This window comes from Gekko japonicus, unplaced genomic scaffold (genome assembly GCF_001447785.1).
Source record: "Gekko japonicus isolate JY-2015 unplaced genomic scaffold, Gekko_japonicus_V1.1 scaffold868, whole genome shotgun sequence".
NCBI classification, from domain to species: domain Eukaryota; kingdom Metazoa; phylum Chordata; class Lepidosauria; order Squamata; family Gekkonidae; genus Gekko; species Gekko japonicus.
In genome coordinates, this window is record NW_015175381.1 from 612,979 (window position 1) to 639,104 (window position 26,126).

A 26,126-nucleotide genomic window follows, 5' to 3' on the forward strand; every position below is an offset into this window, starting at 1 on the left:
GAAAGATGCCCAAGAGAAAGTCTCCCAAGCCTTTCCCTCCGATCTTAAACTTTGTAAGTAAAATGAATATAGAGTTTCTAGCGAACTAAAAACTAAGAACGTTTTCTGGTCTTCTGTAGCTTTCTTTAAGGCAGGACAGTCTTTCAATGGATGGAGGACGGAAACTGACAAAAGTCACTTCTTGCTAGACCATATTTTAGGTATTCAGCGGAAGAGGTGGGTTGACCTGAACCAGTCAGGAAGTGGCAGGCTGTATGTAAATATTCCCTTCACAATCTCTTGGCCAATGAAACTAGGTACTCAGATAAGATGAGCTTTCAATTTAGTGATTTTGGAGTCATATGCAAAGCTAAATTTCCATATTTTGTATGGCTGTTTACTAGATGTGGCAAAATGGGTTGGTGTCCCTGCCATGGGTCATTAAGTATGGTTTCTTATTTTTTTTCTTCACCAGAGATAATCAACAGTGCTGGTTAGCCTTTGGAGCTTTTGTGACAGAGGAATGGAGTTTTGGCCTGCCTTGATCCACACAAAATGGCTTTTCTAAGAGATAAAATGAGTGGAGGGGAAACGGATTATCATAACAGTGTGCACGTGTCATTGTAGTTAGAATGGGAATATAAAGATTTTCATATATAGGTTTTTCCTTCTTGATTGTTCATATTCATATTTCTCTGGTTTTTATAGATTTATTCTTTAAGTAATATTTTATTAGGATGTTAGAAAGGCCTGTTATATAGAAGGCTTTCCTCTTGTAGGTCTGATATTGCTAGCAAGCAACATAATAGGTACAAAGTTCATGATTCTGTAGTTCTTAGGGCAAACCTTTCAATGTTTGGGTCAGATAAGATTTTAGTCTCGTATCGGTAATGAATACTTTTGTTTGGGTGAGAACAAGCTTTAGCCGATATGCCTTAGGTCATGTCAAGTAAATATGTGACGCTATTGCATAGAAACACCTTACTTCCATTTGACCAATAAGGAGATTTTTATGTAAATGTTGTTTAAGCTTTTGTAACCAATTATGCCTTTTGAATATTATTCCCATGATGATGGTATGATGATGTCATTTTAAGTATTTAACTTTATGTATTTCCTGAATCTGTTCAGAATATGCTCAAGAAGAAGATGAAGAAGAAAAAGAAGAAAGTTGTCAATTTTTGGTTAACTATTTGGTCTAATTCAGAGGATGGCGGAAGACCGGAAGGCCTGGAGGGAGCTGGTCCATGGGGTCGCAAAGAGTCGGACTCGACTGTGCGACTGAACAACAACAACAACTAATTGTTTTCCTATTAATTGAGGCATGTTTCCTGATTATGCTGAAAAGAAAGCAATCAATTTTGATGGGTCCTTTGGCCTGTTTTCCATATTTCATTACAATAAAATACAAGAACTTCCTCCTCATTTGACTTCATTTTTGACATGGAATCTAATGTCTACAACACATCTTTGCCAGCAGTAGTTTTCATGAATAGCAGAGGGGGCAGATGGCTGTTTCAGCCTATGCCTCTTTTCTACAAGGGTAGCAGGTCTCTAACACTAGTACACTGAACCCTGCAGATGGAGAGGTTCTGTAAACCACTTTGATATTAGGGTACATGAATAAGTAAATAACACACATAAAAGCTTCACATTTCTTACATATAAATCAAAAGTTTAGTCATAATTTCTGTCACAATGGCTGACAATTAAATATAAAGTGAACAGTAGAAATACAAAAGAACATTGCATTGTCACTGGCCCATCAGAGTTCCAGAAGCATCATTTTGGTAGCCTGTTAATGACACCTTAAAGACTAATACAATTATTGTGGCATGTTCACTTCACCAGAACTGTCCACGGCACAGATGTAAAAACTGCAGTCAGTGACATCAGAAGACAAGTGCCAATATCTGTGCATTTGAACCAAGACCACTTCTGATGAAAGTCTGTTCTAGTTCACAAAAGTTTATGCTACAATAAATGTATTCGTTTTTAAGGTGCCCAAAGACTCTTTTTTATTATTTATTTTGGGGACATAATTATCATTGCCTTGAAAAAGAAAACTGGTTTGCTCTTACAGGGTCTTTGTAAGAAAATCTTCAGCTTCCCAGTCCTAAGCACACTAAAGCGTCATCTACACACAAGTCATCATCAGTTCCTGGACAGTCAAACTTCTAACTGCAGTTGAAAAATTGCATCTTCAAATGCCTCCTCACACATACAAACTCTGAGTATTAAAAAACTAGCATGTTAAGGAGGCAAGGCTAAAGTCTTTCTTCTGGACCCGTCATCTTCTACATGCAGTGAGAGTGGCTATTTTAAAACAGGAACATGTATCATTTGAAGGAGAGACACTTTTTATGAAGGAGCATTCAGCCATGTAATTTCTCACTTGCCATCAGAATCAGTACAGCCCAAGAACAGATGTACTGTGTGATAAGCAGTGTGTGCAAACCTGGCCAATTCTAGAAAATAATTTCATTTAAACCATACTGGATCTATTACCAAATTAACATATTTGGAATGAAAGTTTTATTTTAAAAACAAATTTAAAGAAGCCAGTAAACTCTAGTCCATGTAAAGAATGAATTACTTTTAAAAAATTGATAAATGCATAATTTGAATTAGAACTGCATTTTATATGTAAATGAATCAACATATCAGTATTCTGACTCCAGTGTCTGAAAACTTTGCTATTTGTATGTCTAGCATGTTGACCAATATCTTGAACTTATGTGTATGTGTGTGTAAAATGAAGAATACTAACGACTTGGGCATTCTTCAATCATGGATTTTTCCAGCACATTCCAGTACACCATCATTTCACTAGCAGTGATAAAATGGCTTGTAACAAGTTTCCTGTAGCGACAAGGAGAAAATTCAACTCGGTCTGCAAAAAATGTTGGCTCTGAATGAAGCATTTCTGGCTTAATTTTGAGTTCAGCAAGGCACAGACCAACAAACACATCTTCCAGTTTAATATATGGGACCTTTTTGGAAATGACGTACACCTGACTAGCAAGATCAGTGGAGAAAACATAGCCAGTTCCTGAACAAAATGGTGGATACTTTCTTCCTGGATATTCCCATTTATTAACATGCCATTTACTACCTAGACGCCTTATTGGGTGCTCATGCATTTTTAAAGCACCTGTGAAGAATCTGGTTGTTTTGTTTCTTTTTAAAAGAAGTTCTGTCAGGTAATAGGTATTAACAAACATATCAGAATCAGTTTTCATGACAAAGCTAGACTGTGGACAGAATTTATGAATCCATTCAAGTCCCATCAAAGTCTTTAAAGTCAAATTGTAATATGTATCCAGAAAATCCTTTTGGATGATGTCTTTATACAGTAAGCTTTCTGTAGTAACAGCAAACTGGTGATAGGGATGCGAATCGTTTCCTAGGAGAAAATATGTCACAATGTGTTTGCCTGCTATTATTCTTTCTTTGCCCCACGTTTCACGGATAGCCATCCGGTCTGTAGTTTGGTTTAGCTGAGATGTTACCAGTATTACTAGGAATGGTGGATTCCTACCACAATTCTTATCAGGCAGTGTCACAAAATCTCCAGTGTTTCTGTCAACAACAGGCACATCCTTTTGATAGACTGGGAAGATTCCAATAGTACTCAACATGGTGAAACAAGCTACAGCGAACGCCATCATGAAACAAAAGCCATATCTCCTGAAGATCATCTGAAAAAAGAAGAAAATAAATCTAATGGGGATAATTCCTATTCGATGCCTTTTTCAATGTAATATATCAACTAGTTTAACAAGTTGTTTCAGTTGCTTATGTGTGCATTCAGTTTCTAATGGAGTAGTTCTTTTCACATTTGTCATCACAGAGATCTCTGCAGTAATTTATCTTTAAGCCTCTAGATCAGTGGTTCTCAACCCTTTAATACAGTTCCTCATGACCCCCAACCATAAAATTATTTTCGTTGCTACTTCATAACTGTAATTTTGCTACTGTTATGAATCGTAATGTAAATATTTGATATGCAGGATGTATCTCGGTTCCGAACACCATCAAAAAATTGTGTTTTTCGATGGTCTTAGGCGACCCCTGTGAAAGGGTCGTTCGACCCCCAAAGGGGTCGCGACCTACAGGTTGAGAACCACTGCTCTAGATAGTGTACATAATTATACACACACACACAATACATAGGAACATGTCCTCCATTTTAAAATAAGGAACACACACACAATACATAGGAACATGTCCTCCATTTTAAAATAAGGAACCTAGATACAGCAAGACTAGCAAGCAACACTGGTGGAGAAAACAAAACAATCATTTCATTCATTCATTCTATGGATATTTCTGTTGGGCTTGCACAATAACCATCCATATAGCTCTAATTATCAAAGCTTAAACATAGTTTGAGGATAGGGGAATATCATGCTTCCACCAACTTAAAATTGTTATTTGGTTTTAAGGAATACAATTCCCCAGCTAGTACCGAAAGCACCATCTTGGTGGAACCCACTACAAATTGCTGTCTCCTACTTACTTCATTGGCATAACCAGATATTTAGAAACCATAATGGATAATGCATTATAGAAGCAATTTTCTAAATTAGCAGATTTTAAAATCTAGATTTGCCAATCCATTCTGAAACATAACCAAACTATTGCACCATTTATGCAGAGAGCAAGAGCAGACAATACTGTGCAAGGCTGAAGTGAACAGAAAGGACCAAGTTCTGAGAGAGTTTTGCAAGTTCTCTTTAAGTATATCTGGGCCAGGTCTTGGTTCTGACCTGGTGGAACTCTCTGCCAAACAGATTGCATGCAATTCCGCAGGGCCTGTAAGGCAGAGACGTTTCACCAGGCCTTTGGTTGAGGACAGCAACGGTTACCTCATTGGCTAGCACCCATTTTGTATGGCATACCTTGTGGGCCATTAGCCTTCTATGGGGTTTCTGGACCTATGTGTGACTGGCCAAATTGATAAGTGAGCCCCCATCCCTTAACTTACCGATGAATGCATGGGATTGTTGGTCCACCACCCAAACATCATTGTTGTTGCGTGCACATAACTGAGTTTTTGTGACATAGAATCTTGCAGCAACCTCTTCAACGTAAGGAAGCACTTCCTTTCTTGAAGTCCAAGTTGGTAAAAAGGTGATATATCAACAGCTCAAACGATGATGAGACTTTTTTTGTCTCTTTACTACACCTGTACACAATAAGGAAACATGCAATGATGAGAGCACCTGACTTTCAAGATCCTGTTTCAACAGAGACCACACTACCAAAGGAATGTGTTTGACATAGTGGATGGGTAGCTGTGTGTCTGTCTGAGTAGAAAAATTACTATGCTTTAAAGCCTTTGATGAGGGGTTTGAATCTCCTCAACCCATGCCTCAATATTCCAGGGTTTTTTAAATTAAATAAATACAAAAAGCTGCTTTAAAAAAAATCTAAAGGGACAAAGAATAGATGATAAATTAGCTGTTGTAGATTTTCTGGGTTGAATGGCCGTGGTCTTGGCACTGTAGGACCTGACGTTTCGCCAGTAGCTGTGACTGGCATCCTCAGAGGTATAACACAGCAAGATGGAGTACCCTCTGTGTCAAGGTGAGAAGAAAAATGGTAGGCAGGTAATTTATATCTACTCAGGAAGGTGTGGTAGGGCTAAGTCATTATCTTATAAGGAGAAAAGGAGATTGGATTTATACCCCGCCCTTCACTACCCAAAGGTGTCTCAGAGCGGCTTACAAACGCCTTTCCCTTCCCCTCCCCACAACAGACACCCTGTGAGGTAGGTGGGGTTGAGAGAGCTCTGACAGAAACTGCTGTTTTTTCAAGAACAGCTCTTATCAGAACTACAGCTTGCCCAAGGTCATCCAGCCAGGTGCAAGTGGAGGAGTGGGGAATCAAACCTGGTTCTCCCAGATTAGAGTCCGCGCACTTAACCACTACACCAAACTGGCTCTCCCCAGGCTGTGAAAACATGCTAATGGAGGAGCTTTCCTGAGGAGGTTCTTTTGTATATGGATTGTTTCCTGAGGAGGTTTCCTATTTCCTGAGGAGGTTCTTTTGCATGTGGACTGGCTGTTGAAATTCTAATCTTATCTGTAGTGCTATTGTCAGATGTAGAGCCTTTGGTGTTTTTCAGGACAGGAAACCATGCCCTATTTATTTGTATTAAAGACTCAAGCCAGCTTTATCTAGAAATCAATGCCTTGACATAGTACCTTTGTTATTATTGTAGGTCTGATATATAAGAATGTAATTTCTGAAATATGATCCTTGTCTTAATTTAGCTTCTGTAATAGTTTTAGAGCTTCATTTGACCCTTTCCCTTAGGATGTAATATATAAAAACAATAAAAAAATTGTATCTATAAAAAAAAGAAATGTGATATTCCCAAAAACATCAGAGGAAAGCAGTTTGTGGGGAAAGTGTACCAACAATAGGCAAAGGACAATTAGAACATGATTATACCACAATACTATATAATTATTATGGGGGTGCTCCCAAAAAACTGCTGCTGTTTGGTAGCCAAAGCAAAGAAAAACTGCTGTGTAGAAATAGCCTTACAGGACTATAATTATTTTCTGTTTTAATATTCCATAATCACCACCCCAAACCTTTAAGAAATAATTCTAAATCTCATCAGTTCTAAAAAGGCAGCAGGTGAACTCATTTCCTACCATGAAACATAGAACCTGGTGTGGCAGATTTTCTCTTTTAAAATACTATGTTTATAAAGTATTGCCGCAGTTACAGATTTCAATTGTTTGCCTTGTGCAAGTGTGTATGTAAGAGAGAGAAATGCTGACTTTGCATACTGTCTTCAGCTATTAGTCTTGTGCGACTGTTGTTTGAGTATCAGTCATGTCTGTTTCCTCCTTAGTGTTTACAGCACAGTGTGTATGACACAAAGAGAAAGAAAGGGAGAAAGAATGTGTGTGTGTATTTTCCTCCTCTCACCTGAAAAGTCTGGAAAGGACATGACTCATTCTACTATTGAAATAAATGCAAATGACATTTGCTTTTTAAAGTATTTACCAGTGAAATAAAGGAGTGGGTTTTGCATCAGAGATTGTTTACTGTTCTAGGGTTGCCTAGAGATTTGGGGGTATAGCTGGGGAGGGGGTGGAACTGGGCAGGGGAGGGAACTCAGGAAGGGTGTGATGCTATAGAAGAGTTTACCCTCTGAAGCTCCCATTTTCTTCAGGGGAGCTGTTCTTTGTAGTCCGGAGATCAACTGTAATTCTGGGAGAACTCCAGGCCCCACCTGGAAGCTGGCAACCCTACGCATGTGTGGAGGTAAAATTAGTTTAAGTGACTGGTTTCTTAGTAGGGTTTTTAAATTTTGCAGCAAACAAATTGTGCAGTTGTGGCCTAGTTCAAATATTTGATGGGGTCATTTAAACTCCTGTCTTTCCTCTCTGACTGGCTACATTCCAAGACCCCGAGATACCCGGCAGACCCCATCCTGTCCAAGTTGCCACCCTCCTCATCCGTCAAATGTTGTGGCCTTCGTTACTCTGTCCCAGCATGTCTAGGCCCACTCCACTTGGGCCTACATGGCTAGGCCCACCCTTTTTCTTTTTGGTACGCCCCAGGCCTAGGAGCACTTTGCTGCCTCCCATTCCTAAGCCTATGTTCCTTTCCCATGTTTTTCCATAGATATTTCTAGCACACACCACCCCTTGTCCCTTCCCCATGTTGTTCACAGACATCTCCCCCCATCCATGTCCCAAGATCTTCCATGGTGCCCCCTTCCTTGCTGTTTCCACTCATTTCATATCTACTCACCCACATGCCTAGTCCCTCCTTCTCTCTCCCTTCGTCCTCAAATCCAATCTCTCCCCCACCCCCACCCTTTATAGGAATTGTCCTTCCTTTTAAAACCAACCTCACAATCTCCTGTCCCATTCTTATGTTCGCACAGACCTTCCCATCAGCCCTTGCCTCTCTGATAGGCATCTTTTTAAAACTCCACCCACCACAACTCTGCTCCTACCTAGACCATTCTTTTTACATTCTTCCATACTTGCTGTTATAAGGAAGGGTTTGTAATCCTTTTTCTTCAGAGTTCATTAATTGCTTTCATTTTTTCATAACTATTTTTGTTCGTGAGTTGGGGCAAAGTGTTTGTGACAGAAATTGTATGGTACGTAAATTAGTAACTGCATATAAAGGGGGGGCCATGTCTTCATATAACAAGCTCCTCTTCAGGTCAACCATATATTAGATCATTCGCTCATATATTAACTCCTCTTCCATGCCGTTTAGGGATTTTCCCCCCTCAATTCCTGCTCTATATGAAGGCTCACGTATATATTTTACGGTTGGGTCAGGCTAGCCCAGTCTTCTTAGATCTTGGAAGCTAAGCAGAGTCAGCCCTAGTTGGTACTTGGATGGGAGACCAGCAAGGAAGTCCAGGGCTGTAATGCAGAGGCAGGTAATGGCAAACCGCCTCTGAACATCTCTTGCCTTGAAAACTCTACCTGGTCGCCAAGAGTTGGCTGTGACTTGGTGGCAGTCTCCATCACCACCATGAGGACGCATCCTAAGATAAATGTTCAGATCCATACTTCTCTGCAAACATTCGTTCAATTTCTGACAAAAATGCAGCTTTTAAGTTCTGCAGGCACTCTGGTGAATAGAAATGAGCCATTTACCATCAGCAACTTTCAAAGGGGAACTGGTACTTGAATACAAAAATATTTATTAAACTTATCTTCTGACAACAAATAACAATTGCAGTATTCATGAGCTTTCCATTGAAACTGAGTTTTATGATGTGATTAGCTGTGCAGTCTCAGTTAATTACTCTCAGCATTCCACAGTTAAGAAGGCTACATCTCTGCCCATCTGTCTCCGATTCTGATATATTTATTCCCTTCACTATGTTCTCCCTCGGAATTAAATACAAACAAATGGTGACCATATAAACTAAGCTTGTTATTTCAGTTTGGTTCTTGCATCTGTTAAACACCTTTATTATGCTGTATGCTAATTTGCTGTTCATCCTCTACCTATAGGGATGGATTGGTAACTTCCATTTCAATGTATCTAAAGAAGTGTGCATGCACACAAAAACTTATACCTTGAATAACATTTTGTTGGTCTTAAAAGTGCCAGTGGTCTTGAACATTGTTCCAAAGATTTTACATCTTTCTCCTGGCCTTCCCCTGGCACCAGACCTGTAAATCTTTCAACACTAAAGCACTTCATTCACTGAAGCATCTGCAGGAAGAGGGTTACTAACAGCTCAGGAAGGAGAGTTTGTTTAGTTTTGCAAAAGCATCAGGGAAGCAGTTAATACCCTGCCACACCCAGCCCCAATTTTCATGTGGCATCCACATGGCTTAACTTTTTTTTTTTTTAATCCTTCAATGATCCAGTCACAGATCTCATAGTGCCTCTTATAGTTTGACCTCTGGAGCTTTCAAAAGCAGCCGGATGACTCAATGCATTTAAATTTTTTCTCAGGATTAGCTCCAGTTAGAGAACGCCCTCTATTCTTCAGAAAACGGGTAAAAAAATTAAAATCCCTGCCTCTGAGCAGAAGGAAGGAGGTTTAATGAGGGAGAAAGAGGAAAAGGACATCTGTTTGCATTTGCACCCTCAACAAACTAACTCTGCCATAAGAGCATAAGTATAGCCTGCAGGTTCAGAGCAGTGGGCCATCTAGTCCAGCATACTGTTTCATACAACAGTTAAGCAGTTGCCCTGGAAGGCCAACAAAAAGGCCATCGAGGCCAAGGCCTTCCCTTCATGCTGTACTGGTATTCAGAGGGTTGCTGCCTCTGAATATGGAGGCTCCCTTACTCACTATGTCTAGCAGGCACTGATGGAGCTATCCTCCATGAATCTGTCTAATCCCCTTTTCAAGCCATCGACATTTGTGGCCACTACTGGAAGTGAATTCCAGTTTAATTACTTGTTGAAGGAATAATATTTCCTCTTGTCTGTCCCAGACCTATCGTTCATCAACTTCATTGGGTTCCCCTGAGTTCTAATACTATGGGACAGGGAGAAAAACCTCTGTGTATCTACTTTCTCCATTCCATGCATAGTTTTATAAACCTCTATCATGCCCCCAACTTAGCCATCTTTTTTCTAGACTGAAAAGTTCCAGACTCTTCTTTCAGTTTTCATTAATTTTGTGTTAAATGGTGACAACAGTTCTGGCCAAACAAAAACTGTTCTAGAACATTGTGCAGAGTACTTTCTAATTAAGAAACTCACATTTTAAGGGGACAGGATGCACAACAGCTTAAAGTAGCTGGAATGGAAGATGAAATCAGCATTGGTGTACCTGGACATACACATCCCCAATCACAATGACTCTCATGCAGTGCAGAGGAAGAGGTAAATATACACATGTCCTCTATCACTCACTGTTTGTGCTAGCTTCTGGCTCAATTAGCTTCAAGTTTCAGCAGTCAGCATTACAGAGCAGTTGCACTTTGGACTGCTGTGGTTGAGGGTTAGTGCAGTACAAAGATACCCCAACTTGCCCACGCCGGAAAAACCACAGCACAGGAGACACAAGTATTTAAATCATAAGACGAAATGGAAGGATAACGGTAGTTTCCCACTGATATGTTCACATGGCTCACAAGGAATATTACTTAAGCACTTTTTAATGACAGGGCAGCATGCATGGATTCTGAGATATATGGAACACACCCACCCTTGTCCTTCTGGATTCCCTTGGATAAAGGTAATTATAAGAAGGTCTTCTGCTACTAAGGAGGCAGCAATTAAGCTACCTGACTCCCAAGAATTTCTGGAAAGGGAGAAAAAAACCTCCTTATGTGTAATTTAAAGAACGATAAGGCAGTGCTAATGCTGAAAAATGCTTCTCAACAGCTTCAAGAGAGGAGAACATTTTAAGCCCTTGGCATTTCACAGCACAGCTCTCTCCTGTACCGCTGGATTAAATAGCTGAAGTTCAGGCCTGCTTGTGAGAATATAAAAGTAAGACAACTTCTTGTTGGACTTTCCCACACACAGGCTCAGTAAAGCAGCATTCAGAGGAGGACAGCTCAGGTTTTATTTGCCTTGCAAAAAGCTTTCAGTGCTCTCTATGGTGCAGGAGGCTGTTGCTCAGGGAAATGGTATTGGTGTTCCATACTTCCCAGGGAACATTTTCCCCAGACAGTGGTCCTTTCTGCACTTGGATCTCATCCCTGGTTTTTTCAGAGTTCAGCTCGCGACACAATACCTTGCATTTAAGCCGCTCAGAGAGACCTAGACAAGGGATTCGAGCGGGATATAAAGTTGAACGAATAAATAAATAAATTTATCCCTGGTTATGACAGCATCCGTTTATCCCGGCACAACTGTGGGGCGAAACTGTGGTGATCCCAATGTAATGTGGAAACAAAAAATACCCCGAGATAATTACAGGGGTGAACTCGCGTGTAGTGTAGAATGTAAGTTTGGGGACAGGGTTGAACCAGGAGTTAAGGTCTAGTGTGGAAAGGATCAGTGACAGCCTTGGGACTTTAAACAAATACCCAGGATTCTCACAGGAGAATCAGGACAGTTGAGGGGATAAGACAACAGGGTGGGCATACTCCACTGACTGACTTAGGCACCTGAACAGCTCACTAGAGGGGTCTTGGTAGGGAGGCAAGCACAGTATGCAGCTTTTTGTCTTTCATCCTGTAAAGATTCCTGCCCCACTGAGAGATCACCAAGTGCCTGAGCACATGCTCTGCTTCCATGAATAACATCTAGTCCCATGAAAAAAGCATGCATGTGCAGTCCTCACCAGCAGTTCTGGGGAGCAGCCATGGAGGCAGGAGGCTGTGTGCTTTCCCCACAAAGATAGGCAACCTCTAACATTATTGGACACCCTGTGCCAACAGTTTTGTGCAGATATGGATTCTGTATACCACACTGACTTTACCTTTGGGTGGGGAAGTTGGCAATTTAGTAAATAAATAACACACCACATGTATAAGCTGCACATTTCTTATAGCTGCACCAAAGATTTATCTAACTTCTGCAACAAAGTATTACAATTAACTTTAACATTACTATTTGGAAAACGTGAAATGTGAAGGAAAATTGCACCATGGCAGTCTCTATCATGCCTCACTTGTGATCTTTCCAGGTACATCTGGTTGGACAGTGCTGGACAAAATGGACGCAACAAGACAAGTCTCATATTTTGATGGTCACTTCATCTCTTCCCAGATAGCAGCTTCTGCACACGTTGACTTTTTCCATTCTTTTTCCTTGCTGGTATACTTGAATCTTAATATGATGCCATCAGTGAAATGACTCATGCTGGCATTTATATTTATGGATTTCACTGAAAGCCTCTTCAGTCACATATGATGCCTTATACATCCATAGAAACAGCTCACCTTTCCTTGGCCTATCCCGTGAGTTCTCTGGAGATGAGCAGATTATGGTGACATCAGCTTTTGTGGCATCCACTTCATGAGATGCACAAAGTGTGCTCTTGGTTGGCAATGACTTTTTAATACTGCTATTTACAATGTTTGCCCCTGTGCCCATCTAGCAACCAAAGATAACATTCACACATCTGATGAAAGTGGGCTCTGTTCCATGCAAGGTTATGTTCATAGTAAATTTGACTCTTTAAAAAGATTTGTTGTTTTTGTTTGGGGGACAGAATTGTCACTCCATTAAGGGGGGGGGGGAATGGATCACTGGCTCACTTCATAGGTGCATTGTGAGAAGACTGTTTACACCCGAATTCCAGGCATAGAAGATCCATCTCAACAAACAGTCCATGTTGAGGAAAATCTGTTCTTGGGGTATATTTTTAACAAATCCTACTCAAAATATGGCATATGCTTGGAAGAAATCTAGACTTTTTCCTCCAGACACATATTCTTCTACACACAGGGAAGTGTTTTTTGTTTTGTTTTTAACAGGGTGGAGCAGTCGATCATGTAATGCCTTAACTGCAATCAGGAGCAGCTCGGCCCAAGAACAATTTTGCCATATGACAATGAGTTTGTGTAGATCTGATGTAGTTTGAAAGTCAACATAACCTAACCCATTAGTCTTATTTCCTAATAAACGTATTTGGATCAGGATTCTGGAAAGCAAGCTGAAAACTGACCAACGAAAAGCTAGTGGTGTGTGTTTTAAACTTTAAACTGCATAGTTAAAAGTTCAAAACAATACATATATGGCAAGGGAAGATTAATACTGATGGATATTGAAAACGGAATATTGCTTGCAACTTGTTGTATCTACCTTGTGACTGGGTAAAGAATGCATCACTCAGAACTCTGCTGTTTGTTGCCCAAAAAACTAGTATTTTTTGATCCTTGAACATTCCTTGTGAGTTTAAGGACATTCTTCATCGATGGACTTTTCCAGTCCATGCCAGAACAAAAGCATCTCAACAGATGTTATAAAATGGCTTGTGACAAGTCTCCTGTAGCGACATGGAGAGAATTCAATTCGGCCTACAAAAAATACTGGCTCCGAATGAAGTGCTTCCATTTTGATTCTGAGATGAGAAAGGCACAGACCTACAAATATATTCTCCAGTTTAAAAAAGGGGATCTTTTTAGAAATGATGTGCATACGACTAGCAACATCGGTGGAGAAAACATAAGCAGCTCCTGAACAACAGGGAGGGTATTTGTTCCAGGGATACTCCTCTTTACTCACATACCACTTACTTCTTGGATCCCTTACTGGATGAGCTTGCATTGTTAAGGCACCTGTAAAGAATCTGGTGGTTCTGTTTCTTTTCAAAAGAAGTTCCATCAAATAAAGAGGGTTGACAAACATATCAGAGTCAGTTTTCATTACAAAACTAGATTGTGGACAAAATGTATGAACCCATTCAAGGCCCATCAAAGTCTTTAAAGTTAAATTATAGAAAGTATCTAAAAAATCCTTCTGGATGATGTCTTTATAAAGTAAACTTTCCATCATAATGGTAAACCCATCCTGGTAATGTGAAGGACTTCCTAAAAGAAAAAATGTCACAATGCGTTTGTCAGTGACTACTCTTTCCTTGCCCCACGTCTCACGGATGGCCATCCGGGTCTTAATTTGGTCACGACAAGATGTAACAAGTATTATTAGGAAGGGAGGATTCTTTCTGCAATCTATATCTGGCATTTCCAAAAAAATTCTTCTGTTTGGCTGGAAAATAGGCATGTCCTTCAGACAGACTGAGCAGATTCCAATGGATTTGAACATAGTGAGTAAGTTGAAACAGGCTAGTGCCAGTGTCATAACAACAATAAGGATCCATCTCCTGAAGGCCATCTGAAAGAGGAAAACATAATCGAGAAATTCCAACTTTCTTCAACATTGTGCAAAGTCAGTGTTAAAAAAGCAGTTTAAGTTTCTGTTGCTGTTGTCTAATGTAACAAATAATTCTATTTTTACAGATACAAAAGTTGAAAATATAATAACATCCTGAAAAATACAGCATCCCCATTGTCCCAGGTGTCTACAGAGTTCCTGCATTCTGTTTTGATTACAACCTTTCCCAAGAACAGCTTAATGGAAAAGAATGACACATAAACCAATTTTATAAAGCCACCATGGTATACTAGTTAGAGCAAGGGTGGCCAAACTTGCTTAACATAAGAGCCACATAGAATAAACGTCAGATGTTTGAGAGCCGCAAGACATGAGCAAATATTACATACACGTTTTTATTGAAATTATGCAAATGTGCTTTTTATTAACATTAAATGAAACTGCCAAAAATAAAAACAAAAGGGTAAAAACAGATATTGATAATGATATTTATTTGTCCAGTGATATTTATTTGTTTGCTAATGATATTTATTTGTCTGAGAGAGAGAGAGAGGTGGAAAGAAAGAATGAAAGAGCTGGAAAGAAAAAGAGAGAAACAAAGCAAGCAAACAGATGGGGGAGGGAGGGGGAAGGAAGGAAGGGAGAAAGAGAGAAATAAGAAAGAAAGGTGGAAAGAAGGCAAATAGATGGGGAGGGAGGGAGGAAGAGAGAGAGAAAGAGAAAGAAACAAAGCAAGCAAATAGATGGGAGGAGGGGAAGGAAGGGAAAGGTGGAAAGAACGAAAGAGATGAAAAGGAGAGAGAGAAACAGAAACAAAGAAAGCAAATAGATGGGGAGGGGGAGGAAGGAAGGAAGGAAAAGAAAGGAATGGAGAACGGGAGAGGGAAACAAAGGTGCAAAGAAAGAGGTGGAAAGAAATCAAATAGATGGGGGCAGGGCGGAAGGAAGGGAGGGGGAGGGAGGGAGAGAGAGAGAGAGGTGGAAAGAAAGTAACTTTAACTTTAAATGTGTCCTTCAAGCCCCCCCCCCAGCCCCATGCTGGCTGGTTTGGCTTGGCAAAGGGATTTAAAGAGACAAATGCCTTCTCCAAGATGGCCAGCGGGGGTGGGGCTGTGACTGATCACTTTTAAAGTTAAAGTTGCTCCCCCCACCTCAAGTCTACCCAGGGAGGGGAACACTGGCTGGGGAAGGGAAGACCAATTGGGGAGGAATGCCTCCCCTTCACTTCCACAGCTGCCCTGCCGGGAGCTCTACAATATGTGTGAAAGAGCCACATGTGGCTCCTGAGCCGCAGTTTGGCCACCCCTGTTCTAGACTGTGTTATCTTTGTTTTCCCTGAATTGGGTCCCAACTAATAAAAGAAAGGTGAGCTTCTAAATTTTTCAATAAATACATAAATGTACACTGACACAACAGAAATATATTATTTAGCTTTCTAAGGCATTTCATTAACTATTCCAATAGTGTTTCACTTCAAAGTCTGAAGCTCATGAGAATCCCTCCTTTTTTGTGTGCTCACACAAGATATCCTTTCCTGAAATACAACAAGAATTATTACACTAATATCAGGATTAACAGTAAGGCAGAAGTTTTATAAATGAACATAGCACTGACATGACTAATTGAGTGTCAGTTAAAATATTTACGAAAGGATGTATTTGTCCTTATGGTATTGGAGAGGCTGATACTATCAATCATATTTTGCTTGCATGTGGGGTCTATCAAAATATATGAACTACATTTATCCAACCCATACGGGAAAGGCTTTCAGGCCTTTCAGATTCTGATATTAGTATTTTGCTTATGATAGACGTCAATCCACAGGTGACATTAGCATGCGCCAAATTTTTGGAAGCAACCTACAGAATTAGGAAAGATCTCTTAAAAGCATAACTCAAAGACTCTTAGACTAATGCAGTGTATTATCTTGGAAATGGTTTTGAATTATTTTGAGATGGATGGATGGATGCTTGGTTGGACTGTTTGTGCTGGTTACAAACCATAATAAAGATTTCTGTTCAGATGTATTCCTCCTGATATAAATCTCAAATTATTAGCATTTAGTAATCATGCACAAGGTTGAACTGCTTATGGGCTAAAATCCACTGGAAACACCCAAATGGCAAGAACTTGGCTTTAAAAAAAAAAAAAAAAGCTTAATAGTTATCTACTGATGTAAAAAAAGAAAGAAAAGTCCCCAAGGAATAGAGAAAGCAAAGGTTTTTCCTGGCCAAGTTTAGCACCCTTTCAAACCATACCCACTTGCAGCCATCCTGAAGAACTGAAAAGCATACTTAATAGATCTATGTGCACTAAGAAAAAATGAATTAAAATGAGTGCTCTTTTCCAACTGCAGATAGGAAGGGTCGGCAGGACACGCCAGGTATAAGCATATGGCAAGGATGCAAAGAACCAGGCAATGATTCTGCACGCTCAAGAGAAATATGGCCTCCTTCATTATAGAGACTAAAAGAATAATTTGCTCTGGGAGGTCAGTTTCACACATAATCCCTGCTACAAATCTGCTAGCTAGCATTACACAAGACTCTCCCCATTAAGGTTGCTAGATTCCCTCTGGTAACCAGGGGTGGGAAAGTAGTAGGGTTGCCAAGTCGTTGCAGTCGGCGCAGCGAGGGAATCCCGGGCGGCGACTGGAGAGAGCGCACGCAAAGCGCACGCACGTCACAGGCACGTCACCCGGAAGTGACGTTAGGATGCCGGGCACGCTGGGGGTGGGGCCACGATCATCGGAGGGAAAATCATAGAGTTTTCCCTCCGATGTTTGTGGCCCCGCCCCCAGTGTGCTCGGCATCCTAACGTCACTTCCTGGTGACGCACACATAGGGGTGGGGTTCCCCCCGGGGCCCGATCCGCCGGTGGCGGGGAACAGGCCTCTGGGGCCGGGGTTTCCCTGCCCCCCGGGGGGACTTGGTAGCCCTAGAAAGTAGGGTTGCCAGTTCCAGGAGATTAGAGGGTGAAGCTGGAGAGGACAGGGACTCAGACAGGTACAATGACATGGAGTCCACCCTCCAAACCATCTGTCTTCTCCAGTGTATCTGATCTCTATAGTCTGGAGATGAGCCGTAATTCCAGGGGATCCCCAGGTCCCACCTAGAGAGCTGGCAACCCTACTTCCTGACTGTCTTTCAACTGCTGTCATATAGGGATTACAAGACTCTTGTAAAACTTCTATGATCGTTTGCTTAGTATTTCATTGTTTTTTACCTTTGACTGAAAGAAACACGGCAAGATTCTTCATATACCTGAATTAGGCCTAGCTTTTCAATCTGGGCCTTCCGCACTAGTTTCTTTTTCCTGTCTAAGACCTTGTGCTAAGGGAGGCCAGTGCCAGTTCATACTTCCAGGGGGAGACCCCTTGAAGAAAATTCTCTGTATTGCACCCCATCAGTGCTTACTAATGGACTCTCCCAGCCCGGTTTCTGTCCAGGCAGAGGTAGCTAAGGGGGTGGCAACTAGTAGTTTCTAGCTGCTGCTTGGGTGGAGGAGGGGAGTAAATGCCTAAATCTTCTATCACTATACACATGTTTTTTAAAAATTTAATCTCTGCTACAGGATCTCAATACACTGTGACTGACAGTGTGTGAAAGTACTTGGGGGGGGGAGTGCTTGCTTGTTGTGTCGGCCTGCAGTAGGAGAAACTAGTATGTTCATTAATCCATCTTTGTTTTCCTGAGCAGAACCCAACCATTTGAGTAAAAGCTAACTAACTATATCTGTTCCTTGTGCTATTTGAGAGCAGTGAAGGCAGAAAGGCATTGCATACATTGATTATATAGCCTATGACCGGTACAAGACAAAAAAAAATGAGCAATGTTGTTTTGTGGAATGTTTCTGTGCACTAGAGCCATCACAAGCATGTAATTCTAATTTGCCACATGAGTGTGGAAATTAACCCATTGGGTTTGATCCTGAGCATGTAATCTTCTTGACCTACCGAATACTATTAACAACTGCATTCGTGTAATTTATTTAGAACAATTGTATCATGCTTTCTTCATAGAATATTCTAGATGGTAAATAAAAAGAACTAGACTGAATTCCTCACTCATACCCATCCACAGAGATATGGTGGATTCTGAGATTATAATTATTATACAAGGTAAAGCCAGTGCAGAATCAGTTGGGGGTGGGGACCTGTGTTCCCTCTAAACTGAGTTAATGTGAGCTAGCTCACAGTTTTTTAGCCTGCGGCTCACAGATTTTTGTCTCAGCTCAGGAAGGAGGCCTCCAGAGCAAACTAGTTTATGCAGCAGCCAAATCACTTGCTCACAACTTTAATGTCAGGAGCTCACAAAGTAGAATTTTTGCTCACAAGACTCCACAGTTTAGAGGGAGCATTGGTGGGGACCTCTTTAAATTTCAGATGCCTTTTATTATTTTGGCAGAGGATTATAATCCCTGTGCTATCTAATCCCTAAAACAGAAAACAACATTCTTTTTATTAATCTAGCTCAGGAGCTTGGATAGCATTAATTTTACAACACAGTGAATGAATAGTCAAGCATCTAGGTATGGTTTCCAACCTCCAGGTGGGGCCTGGAGATAGCCAAGGAGATCTGACCTCCAGACTACAGAGATAAATCCCTCTGGAGAAAATGCCCAAAGATTGCGGTACCCACTTTCCCGGGGTGGGGGATCGTCCAGAGGTGTCTCACTGTCCCTCTGGGAAGGTGGTATCACTCCAGTGAGTGTTGGCAGCAAATTACAAAGGGAAGTAGCTCCACCGGGCAGTGAGGGCAGGTGACAACATGGGCTTGCGGGGCGTGTGGCTTTGATGATGTGGTTTTCCTCTCCGAAAAACCAGTCCCCACCGTATTGGCCGCTGTTACCGATATGTGATGATCTGACTGCCACTGCCAACTACACTCACAAGGTGGATTCCACAACAAGGCCATATCTAACCCCCCCCCCTTCCTTCACGCCACAGTCCATCAGGTGCTCAACTTGATAAACACCCTGAGGCGGGTTGTGCGGCGTCTCCGCACAGACGTTGCTCACCTGCAGCACGCTGTGCAACCTGCCGCTCCTGGGCAGGAGCCTCCAACAGAAACAACCGAGGATGAATGAAGTTCTAGTTTGTTTGTTTGTTACATGTTTGTTAAAAAGTTAAAATAAATTTGTTGTCATTTGTTCATAGGAGGCCTTTGTGCCAATTAATGTCGGGTGGATACTGGGCGCCCAGTGAAACATGCGCTTATTTTGAACACACGCAAGGGATTGTAGGGCTTCTTTGAAGTTCTTTGGAAGTGTCCATAGAGCTCTATGGCTATTTTATAAGGGAAACAGTCCCCCCTTAGCCTAATGTCGGCTTCAAGCTTGCCTCCTATGGGAACTGTGACCTCCTCTGCCAAAGCCCCAAGTACTTCCCCCCCCCAGGAGCAAGGGAGGGTGGAATGAGGGGGCTCCCAAAGGATGCCTGGTGTTTTCCAGATAACTGATGGGTAGCCCTGATCTCCTATAGGCAATTGGGAGCCCAGTTCTACCACCATTGTTTCATATGGGGAGACATGTGGAGAGCTCCAGCCAACACCTGGAGGTTGGTAACCCTATCCCTGCCACCGTCTCACTTGATGTAGTGGTTACGTGTGTGGACTCAGATCTGGGAAATCCAGGTTTGATTGCATCTGGTGGTGTGACCTTGGGTCAGTCACAAGCTCCCTCAGATCGGTTCCTAAAACAGCAACAGAGTTCTCTCTGCCCCACCTACCTCATTGGCAATGCTCCCTCTGAGCTTTGGAATCTTGTGAGCAAATGATTCTGTTTTGTGAGCTGCTGGCATCAAGGCTCTGAGTGAGGGATTTGGTAACACTGAGGGAACACTGTGGGCGACCCATTCTTCTTGGTTGGGGAATCAAGGAAAACGCAACTCTGCGGTTCACTGAATTACAACTTTTAGTGAAAACCAGCTGTAGGACTCAAACAACAACAGCAACAACAACATCAAAGATTAACATATTTACAAGAAGCAATATTTACAAATGTTGGGTTGTGGAATGCAGGGATACCTCAGATATGCCTGCGACTCCTCTGCATCCACCGGGTTATAGCAGCACACACCACCCTCCCCTCCTCAAGGTGCCCCTGACCCCCTCCTGGCTGGTTTTGCTGCTGGGGTGGAATGGCCTGTGTTTCTGTGGCCTCCCCTGTGATGGGGTCGCCACACTCCTGGCACACATTGTGTAGGACGACGCACGCACATAGTACTGCATTTAAATTTGGTTCCGTAATGGGCAGCTTGGCCCCCAGGCACCTCCAGCGAGCCTTGAGGCGTCCAAAAGCTCGCTCTACAACAGATGTTGCCCTGGAATGGGCCCTGTTGAATGCCGCCTGCTCTGGTGTTAATACCCCTGTATATGGTGTAACCAGCCAGCGGCGCATGGGGTAGCCGGCATCCACGATTATGAGCGGAGGGATCTGAACCAATGTTCCCTCTAAGCTGTGGAGTCTTGTGAGCAAAAATGCTACTTGGTGAGCTACTGGCATTAAAGTTGTGAGCGAGCGATCTGGCTGCTGCATAAGTTAGTTTGCTCTGGAGCCCTCCTTCCTGAGCTGAGACGAAAATGGGTGAGCCGGAGGCTAAAAAACTGTGAGCTAGCTCACACTAACTCAGCTTAGAGGGAACAGTGATCTGAACCCTCTCCATGTGAAGATAAACTTAAATACATGTAATTTTTTTAAAAGGAAAAACAAAACTGTTTAAACGCAACTAACGACAATTGCACAGTGGGAAGGTTATGCCAAGCACTGCTCCCATGTGGCTGCTACTGGTTTCCTTGGGGTTTGCTCAGAGAGCCACACAGGCCCCGTCAACAGGACCAGAAGCTGCACAATAGCAGCATAGCTTGGTGGACTGTGCATTGCATCAACACAACTTGCCTCTCAAACTTTCAGGGTGTGCAGTGTCTTAAACCAAGATACAGAGCACTGCCTATTAAATTAAGATAACCCACTCATTCAACTGGTTCCCCTGGGCAGCAAGATTTATGCTCCCTACGACACATCACACCCATCTCACAGCAGAATCACTCAGGAGGCACTGTGGAGGTTGGCCCCGGAAACTGGGATTCTGCCCACCAGAGGCCTCCCCCCAGTGGATGCAAAAGAGATTTGGCTCTGAGGCAAACAGCGTTTTTTTGTTTGGTCGTTTAGTTTTATCTGGTACCAGCAATACTGTGCGACAGCCTCCTCCCTGTCGCACTCACCCTCCTATGGAGGATCCTGCTCAGCTCCTGGAAATAGGGGCAGGAATGGAATGAGGCCCCTGATATCTCATTTTCTGCCATCGTCTTTTTGTACCTCATCCTGAGATCTTTTGACTTGCTGCGGCATTGCTCAGGGGTACGAAGAAAGCCCTTGGCGGCAAGCCCCTCAGAGATCTTCCGGAAGATCTAACTGTTTTTTTTATTGTGAGAGAGCTCCTCCTGAACTTTTCCATCCCCCCAAAGGGCTAGGAGCTCCAGTGTCTCTGAGTGGCTCCAATTCAGCCCTTTCCCGGATGACATTCTGGCAGAGTGACAGGTTCCCGCCAGAAGCATCCCCTGAGGTGAATATTGTGAAATGAGTTCTGGCACAAGAGGGATACCTGTGCTGCCTATGTACTATTTCACCTTCAATCCAGCCCCTCTAACGAAACACTTCCTTTTGGACTTCTGACCCGAAAATGGCCTCCATGAGATCCCACACTTGTCTAAATGCTAAAACGAATGACCAGTTAAACTTTGGTTTTATTAACGCTGGTGCGAAGCTCCGCTCATGCGCATACCGCCGACACTTAAAAAATAATTTTAAAATGGTGGATGAAAAGCGGAAGCCTCAGGCAGCTTTCGCAAGCGGGGAGGGGGCTTCCGAACGGAAGTGGCTCTACAACGGTGGAGAGCGATCAGACAGGGGGGTAAAGCACTTACAACCGTTGCACTCAGGATACCACCACTTTGGGACCTAGTGGCAGAATACAACGGTTTAAAGCTCTTTGCAACGGTTAGGGACGGAAGGCAGATGTTCGCCATGTGTAAGTACACTGATTCCAACCGGCACCTATACCGTTGTAAATGCCCCGTCTGAACTCTGGCTCACATTAGGAATAAGACGGGCCCTCGTTCCTCTGCTCTGGCCTGAGCCTATTGCAGATGGGGCAGGGCTGGATTAGGGCCCACTGATGCCCTGAACACAGCCCAACATTGGTATGTTACATTCCCACTCTTTTTTTCTTTTTAATGTACATGATGTACAAGAAACCTTTTTTAAAAATTACATGCATTTAAGTTTATCTTCACACATGTAAGTATATCTGTGTACATAAAACCAGCATTAGAACCTTCCAGTTGTGTGGTTTCTCTTTTTTCAATGTTAATTGTCCTACATGTTTTTGTCTGTTTGCTTTGTCAGGCGTGCCTCTGTCCTCAGAGCTGTTGTCTGATAAGCTGCCTGTTTAAGCCCCACCTGTGTCTGAAGCTTAGTATAGAACATGCAGTCCTACACCCCAGTACTTATGCGGTAATTCAAAATTATTGTAGATATTATGTATGCCTGGTGCTGTCAAATCTAGGCAGAGCTCAGTACTGTGGGTGAGTATCTCCCCTGTACAGCAAAAGCACTAGAGAAAGCAGGAGTTTTCTAGCATATGCCATATGCCATATGGGAGCCTGACCACTGATGGTATCCTTTACTTTTGCCAGGTAATGCTTGGATTCGAGCACCTGGGGTTGGATCCCCTTAGAGGGCTTATCCTATGAGGCTGAAGTTGGTTCCTTATTCCCAGTTCCTTATTCGTTCCTTATTCGCGACTTATGCATTAATTCAACCAAAGCACTGAGGAGAGTTTGAAAACTCTCAACCCAAAAATAAGGTCTTGACCACCACATATCATGCACCCCCAGGTTCACAGGACTCTCCCCTTCAAGAGGATATATCCTGTTTCCTGGTCCAAAGTGTTATTACTGTGCCAGCTGCTCCAAAGCAGGGTGCCCCCAGGACAGTCACACAGGCTGACACTGGGGCCAGGCTGCAACAGAAAACAATCTTTGGACCACCCCAAATGACATATCACCACACTTGGAGACTGCCCCCTGCAAGAAGACATACAGCAGCTCATTGTAGAGAGGCATGACTAGCTTCAGCGTTTGGTGGCTCCTCCTCTACATGGAAGCCCAATAGGGCCTCCCCATTTCCCATGGCTCCATCTCCATGCTGGCAAGGTGACCGACCACAGGGCACAGATGACCCTCTCAGGGCATGTGGTGTCACGTTATGTGTGCCAGAGCTTTTAGTCACATCTTTTCACTCGTTCCGCAGGCTAGGTGAGCACAGGGACCAAGTCCAACTTTCAGAGAGCCATTTTCCATTCAGGCTACACAGCCCACATATCCGATCCCCTTCAACTCACACCACTTGAAAGGTGATTATGGGGCATGACAGTGCCAATCCCACTGGTGGATGCGGATGGGGGGGGTCCCAATTCTAGTCAACCTTGAATTTGACCAAGAGGTGGGCTTTGACCAGAAAAAACTTGTGCTTGGAAAGTTAGGAGTGGGACTGTTTCTGCAACACAAATTACCTTCTGGCCATCCCGCAGGGCCTGTAAAACGGAGCTCTTCCACCAGGCCTTCGATTAGGAGCCGCCACTGAGGAACAAACTTAAAAAAGGAACCATCATGGCCCCCACGCTAGTGGCAGCAAGAACAACATCAATACTGGTTTGCTACAGCGGACCATCATACAGCAATCGCCATCTGCTGTCAACTGCCCTTTGTATGTACACTGTTTGTTACGTAAAATTTTATAGTGTTGTATTTATGCATGTGTTTTATTGTATGTATTGTATTGTATTGTATTTTAACTTGTTGTACGCTGCCTTGAGCCTGCTTGTGCAGGAAAGGCAGGTTATAAATAAATAAATAAATAAATAATTTCAGTCTGCCTGCTGGCAAGGTGATTATAGGGTATAGCCAAATCCTTCTAGGGTGTTGTGGGGATTGGGCTGCATTCTAGAGCCATTCCTGGCTTTGTTTTGCTCCGGCGGTGCTGGGACTCATCACTTGGTTGAGTAAAGTCATCCAACTGGCAAGGTGTTTGCAGGACATGGACTCTAAAAACAAGGTGACTTTGGAGGGATAATAGTGCACACATGGCCAGGGGTCTCATGGAGCCGGAGCGCTCCGGAGCCCAGCTCCGGGAGTGACCAGCCCAGGGGGTGGGGCGGTCACATGACCAAGCGAGCCCTGGGGGGGAGGAGGAGAGTGCACGCTTGAAGCGGCCCTGCAGCACCTCCTGGCTGGCTGTGGGAGGGGGGGCTGCGCAGGCGAGCCTCCCCCTTGGCCAAAGCCGACTCGGCTGTCAAGTGGGGAAAGCGGCGGCAGCGGCAACGACTGGCAAGAGTTTGACGCCTCAGCCCTTGCCAGGTGAGGGGGAGAGGGAAGCCGGGGGCGCAGTGGCTTGTGCCCACCCTTGGAGGCTGCAAGGCCTTCCCACCGGCTCCTGCCTGGGTGACGGATAAAATTAAGGCTCCCACGCTAGGTGAGGAGTTCTGGTGGAGATGGCGGGCAGGGCGAGTGGTCGACGGGGCTGTAGTTTTGCCGAGGCTTCTTTGCGCCGCCCCCTCCCCCCCCGGGGCTTTGCCTCTGCTCTTTCTTTCTCTTCTGCCCTCCCCCCGCCTCTGACGACGACGCGGCTCCCCCCCCCCAGGGGCTGCTTTTTTTGGGGCTGCTTCCGCTTCCAGGTGGGGAGCCAAGTTGGTTTGCAGCAGCAGCAGCGTTCACCTTTAAAAGGAAAAAACCCCACTAACAACTTATTCCGTGCTTCTGAAGGAGTAAAGCTCTGACTGGGGGAAGCAAGTGGTGGAATTGACGCTTTTTCTTGTGGCCCTGGACGCCCGTTTTATTTTCCTTTTTCCCTTCCCTGCAGCTTTCTCTCTATGCTCCCCCCCCCGCGGTTTTCCTCCAGGTCTGCGAGGCAGAAAGGGGCTTGCATTTAATGAGCATGGATGGTCCTCAAAGAACGTGCCTCAGGCAGCCCTCTTGCCGCCCCCTCAGGGGGTGTGGCATATGCTAATGAGTTATGCTAATGAGCTCTGGCAGCTCTTTTTCTACAAAAAGACCCCTGCACATGGCCAACCCTTCCCAGAAACAGGAAGTGTTGGCAGCGGGTTCAAGCTGGAGCCAACCCTTACAGTTGTGATCTGTTCTCTCAAAAATGGCTGGCCACAGCTGCTTGTAAAATAAGATGAGGGAGGAAATGGAAACTAAACATCTGTGCAAGCCTGTGCAAGCCTGGGAAGACACAGCCACCCACAACTGTGCCCAGGCAGCATGGGCGAGTTGGCCCTGCCCTGCAGTCCCATTGTCCATAGAGGGCGGAGGGGCCTGGGTAGACACAGCCAGCCTTAACTGTGCTCTGCAGTCACAATTTCCATGACAACTCTGCAGGTGGCTCCTGGGCCCAGGCACCTGAACAATTGGCCCTGCCCTGTAATCGCCTTGTCTGTGGAGAAAGGGTGGGCCCAAGGAGACACAGACACCTGCAACTGTGCAGGTGGCTCCCAGGCAGGGTGGGCAGGTTTGCCCTGCCCTGCAGTCACGTTGTCCATGAAGGGAGGGTGGTCCCTGCCCTGTAATCGCCTTGTCTGTGGAGGGAGGGCGACCTGGGGAGACACAGCCACTTACAAATGTGCAGGTGGCATCTAGGCAGGGCAGGCGGGTTTGCCCTGCCCTGCAGTTTCTTTGTCCATGGAGGGAGGGTGGGTCCAGAGAGGCACAGCCACCTGCAACTGTCTGGATGGCTCTCAGGCCCAGTCAGGGTGGGTGGGTTGGCCCTGCCTTGCAGTCATATTGTCCGCAGAGGAAGGGTAGGCCAGGGGAGACACAGGTTCCCCCAAC

The 26,126-nt window shown here is 43.8% G+C and overlaps 2 protein-coding genes across 2 annotated transcripts; both read right to left on the reverse strand.

Moving 5' to 3' along the window:
* Positions 1–2,744: 2,744 nt before the first annotated feature.
* Positions 2,745–3,647, reverse strand: LOC107122475 (beta-1,3-galactosyltransferase 5-like). Its single transcript, XM_015425579.1, has one exon. It carries the CDS (start codon positions 3,645–3,647, stop codon positions 2,745–2,747), a length of 903 nt encoding a protein of 300 aa, XP_015281065.1.
* Positions 3,648–13,296: 9,649 nt separating this feature from the next.
* Positions 13,297–14,166, reverse strand: LOC107122476 (beta-1,3-galactosyltransferase 5-like). Its single transcript, XM_015425580.1, has one exon. It carries the CDS (start codon positions 14,164–14,166, stop codon positions 13,297–13,299), a length of 870 nt encoding a protein of 289 aa, XP_015281066.1.
* Positions 14,167–26,126: the final 11,960 nt, after the last annotated feature.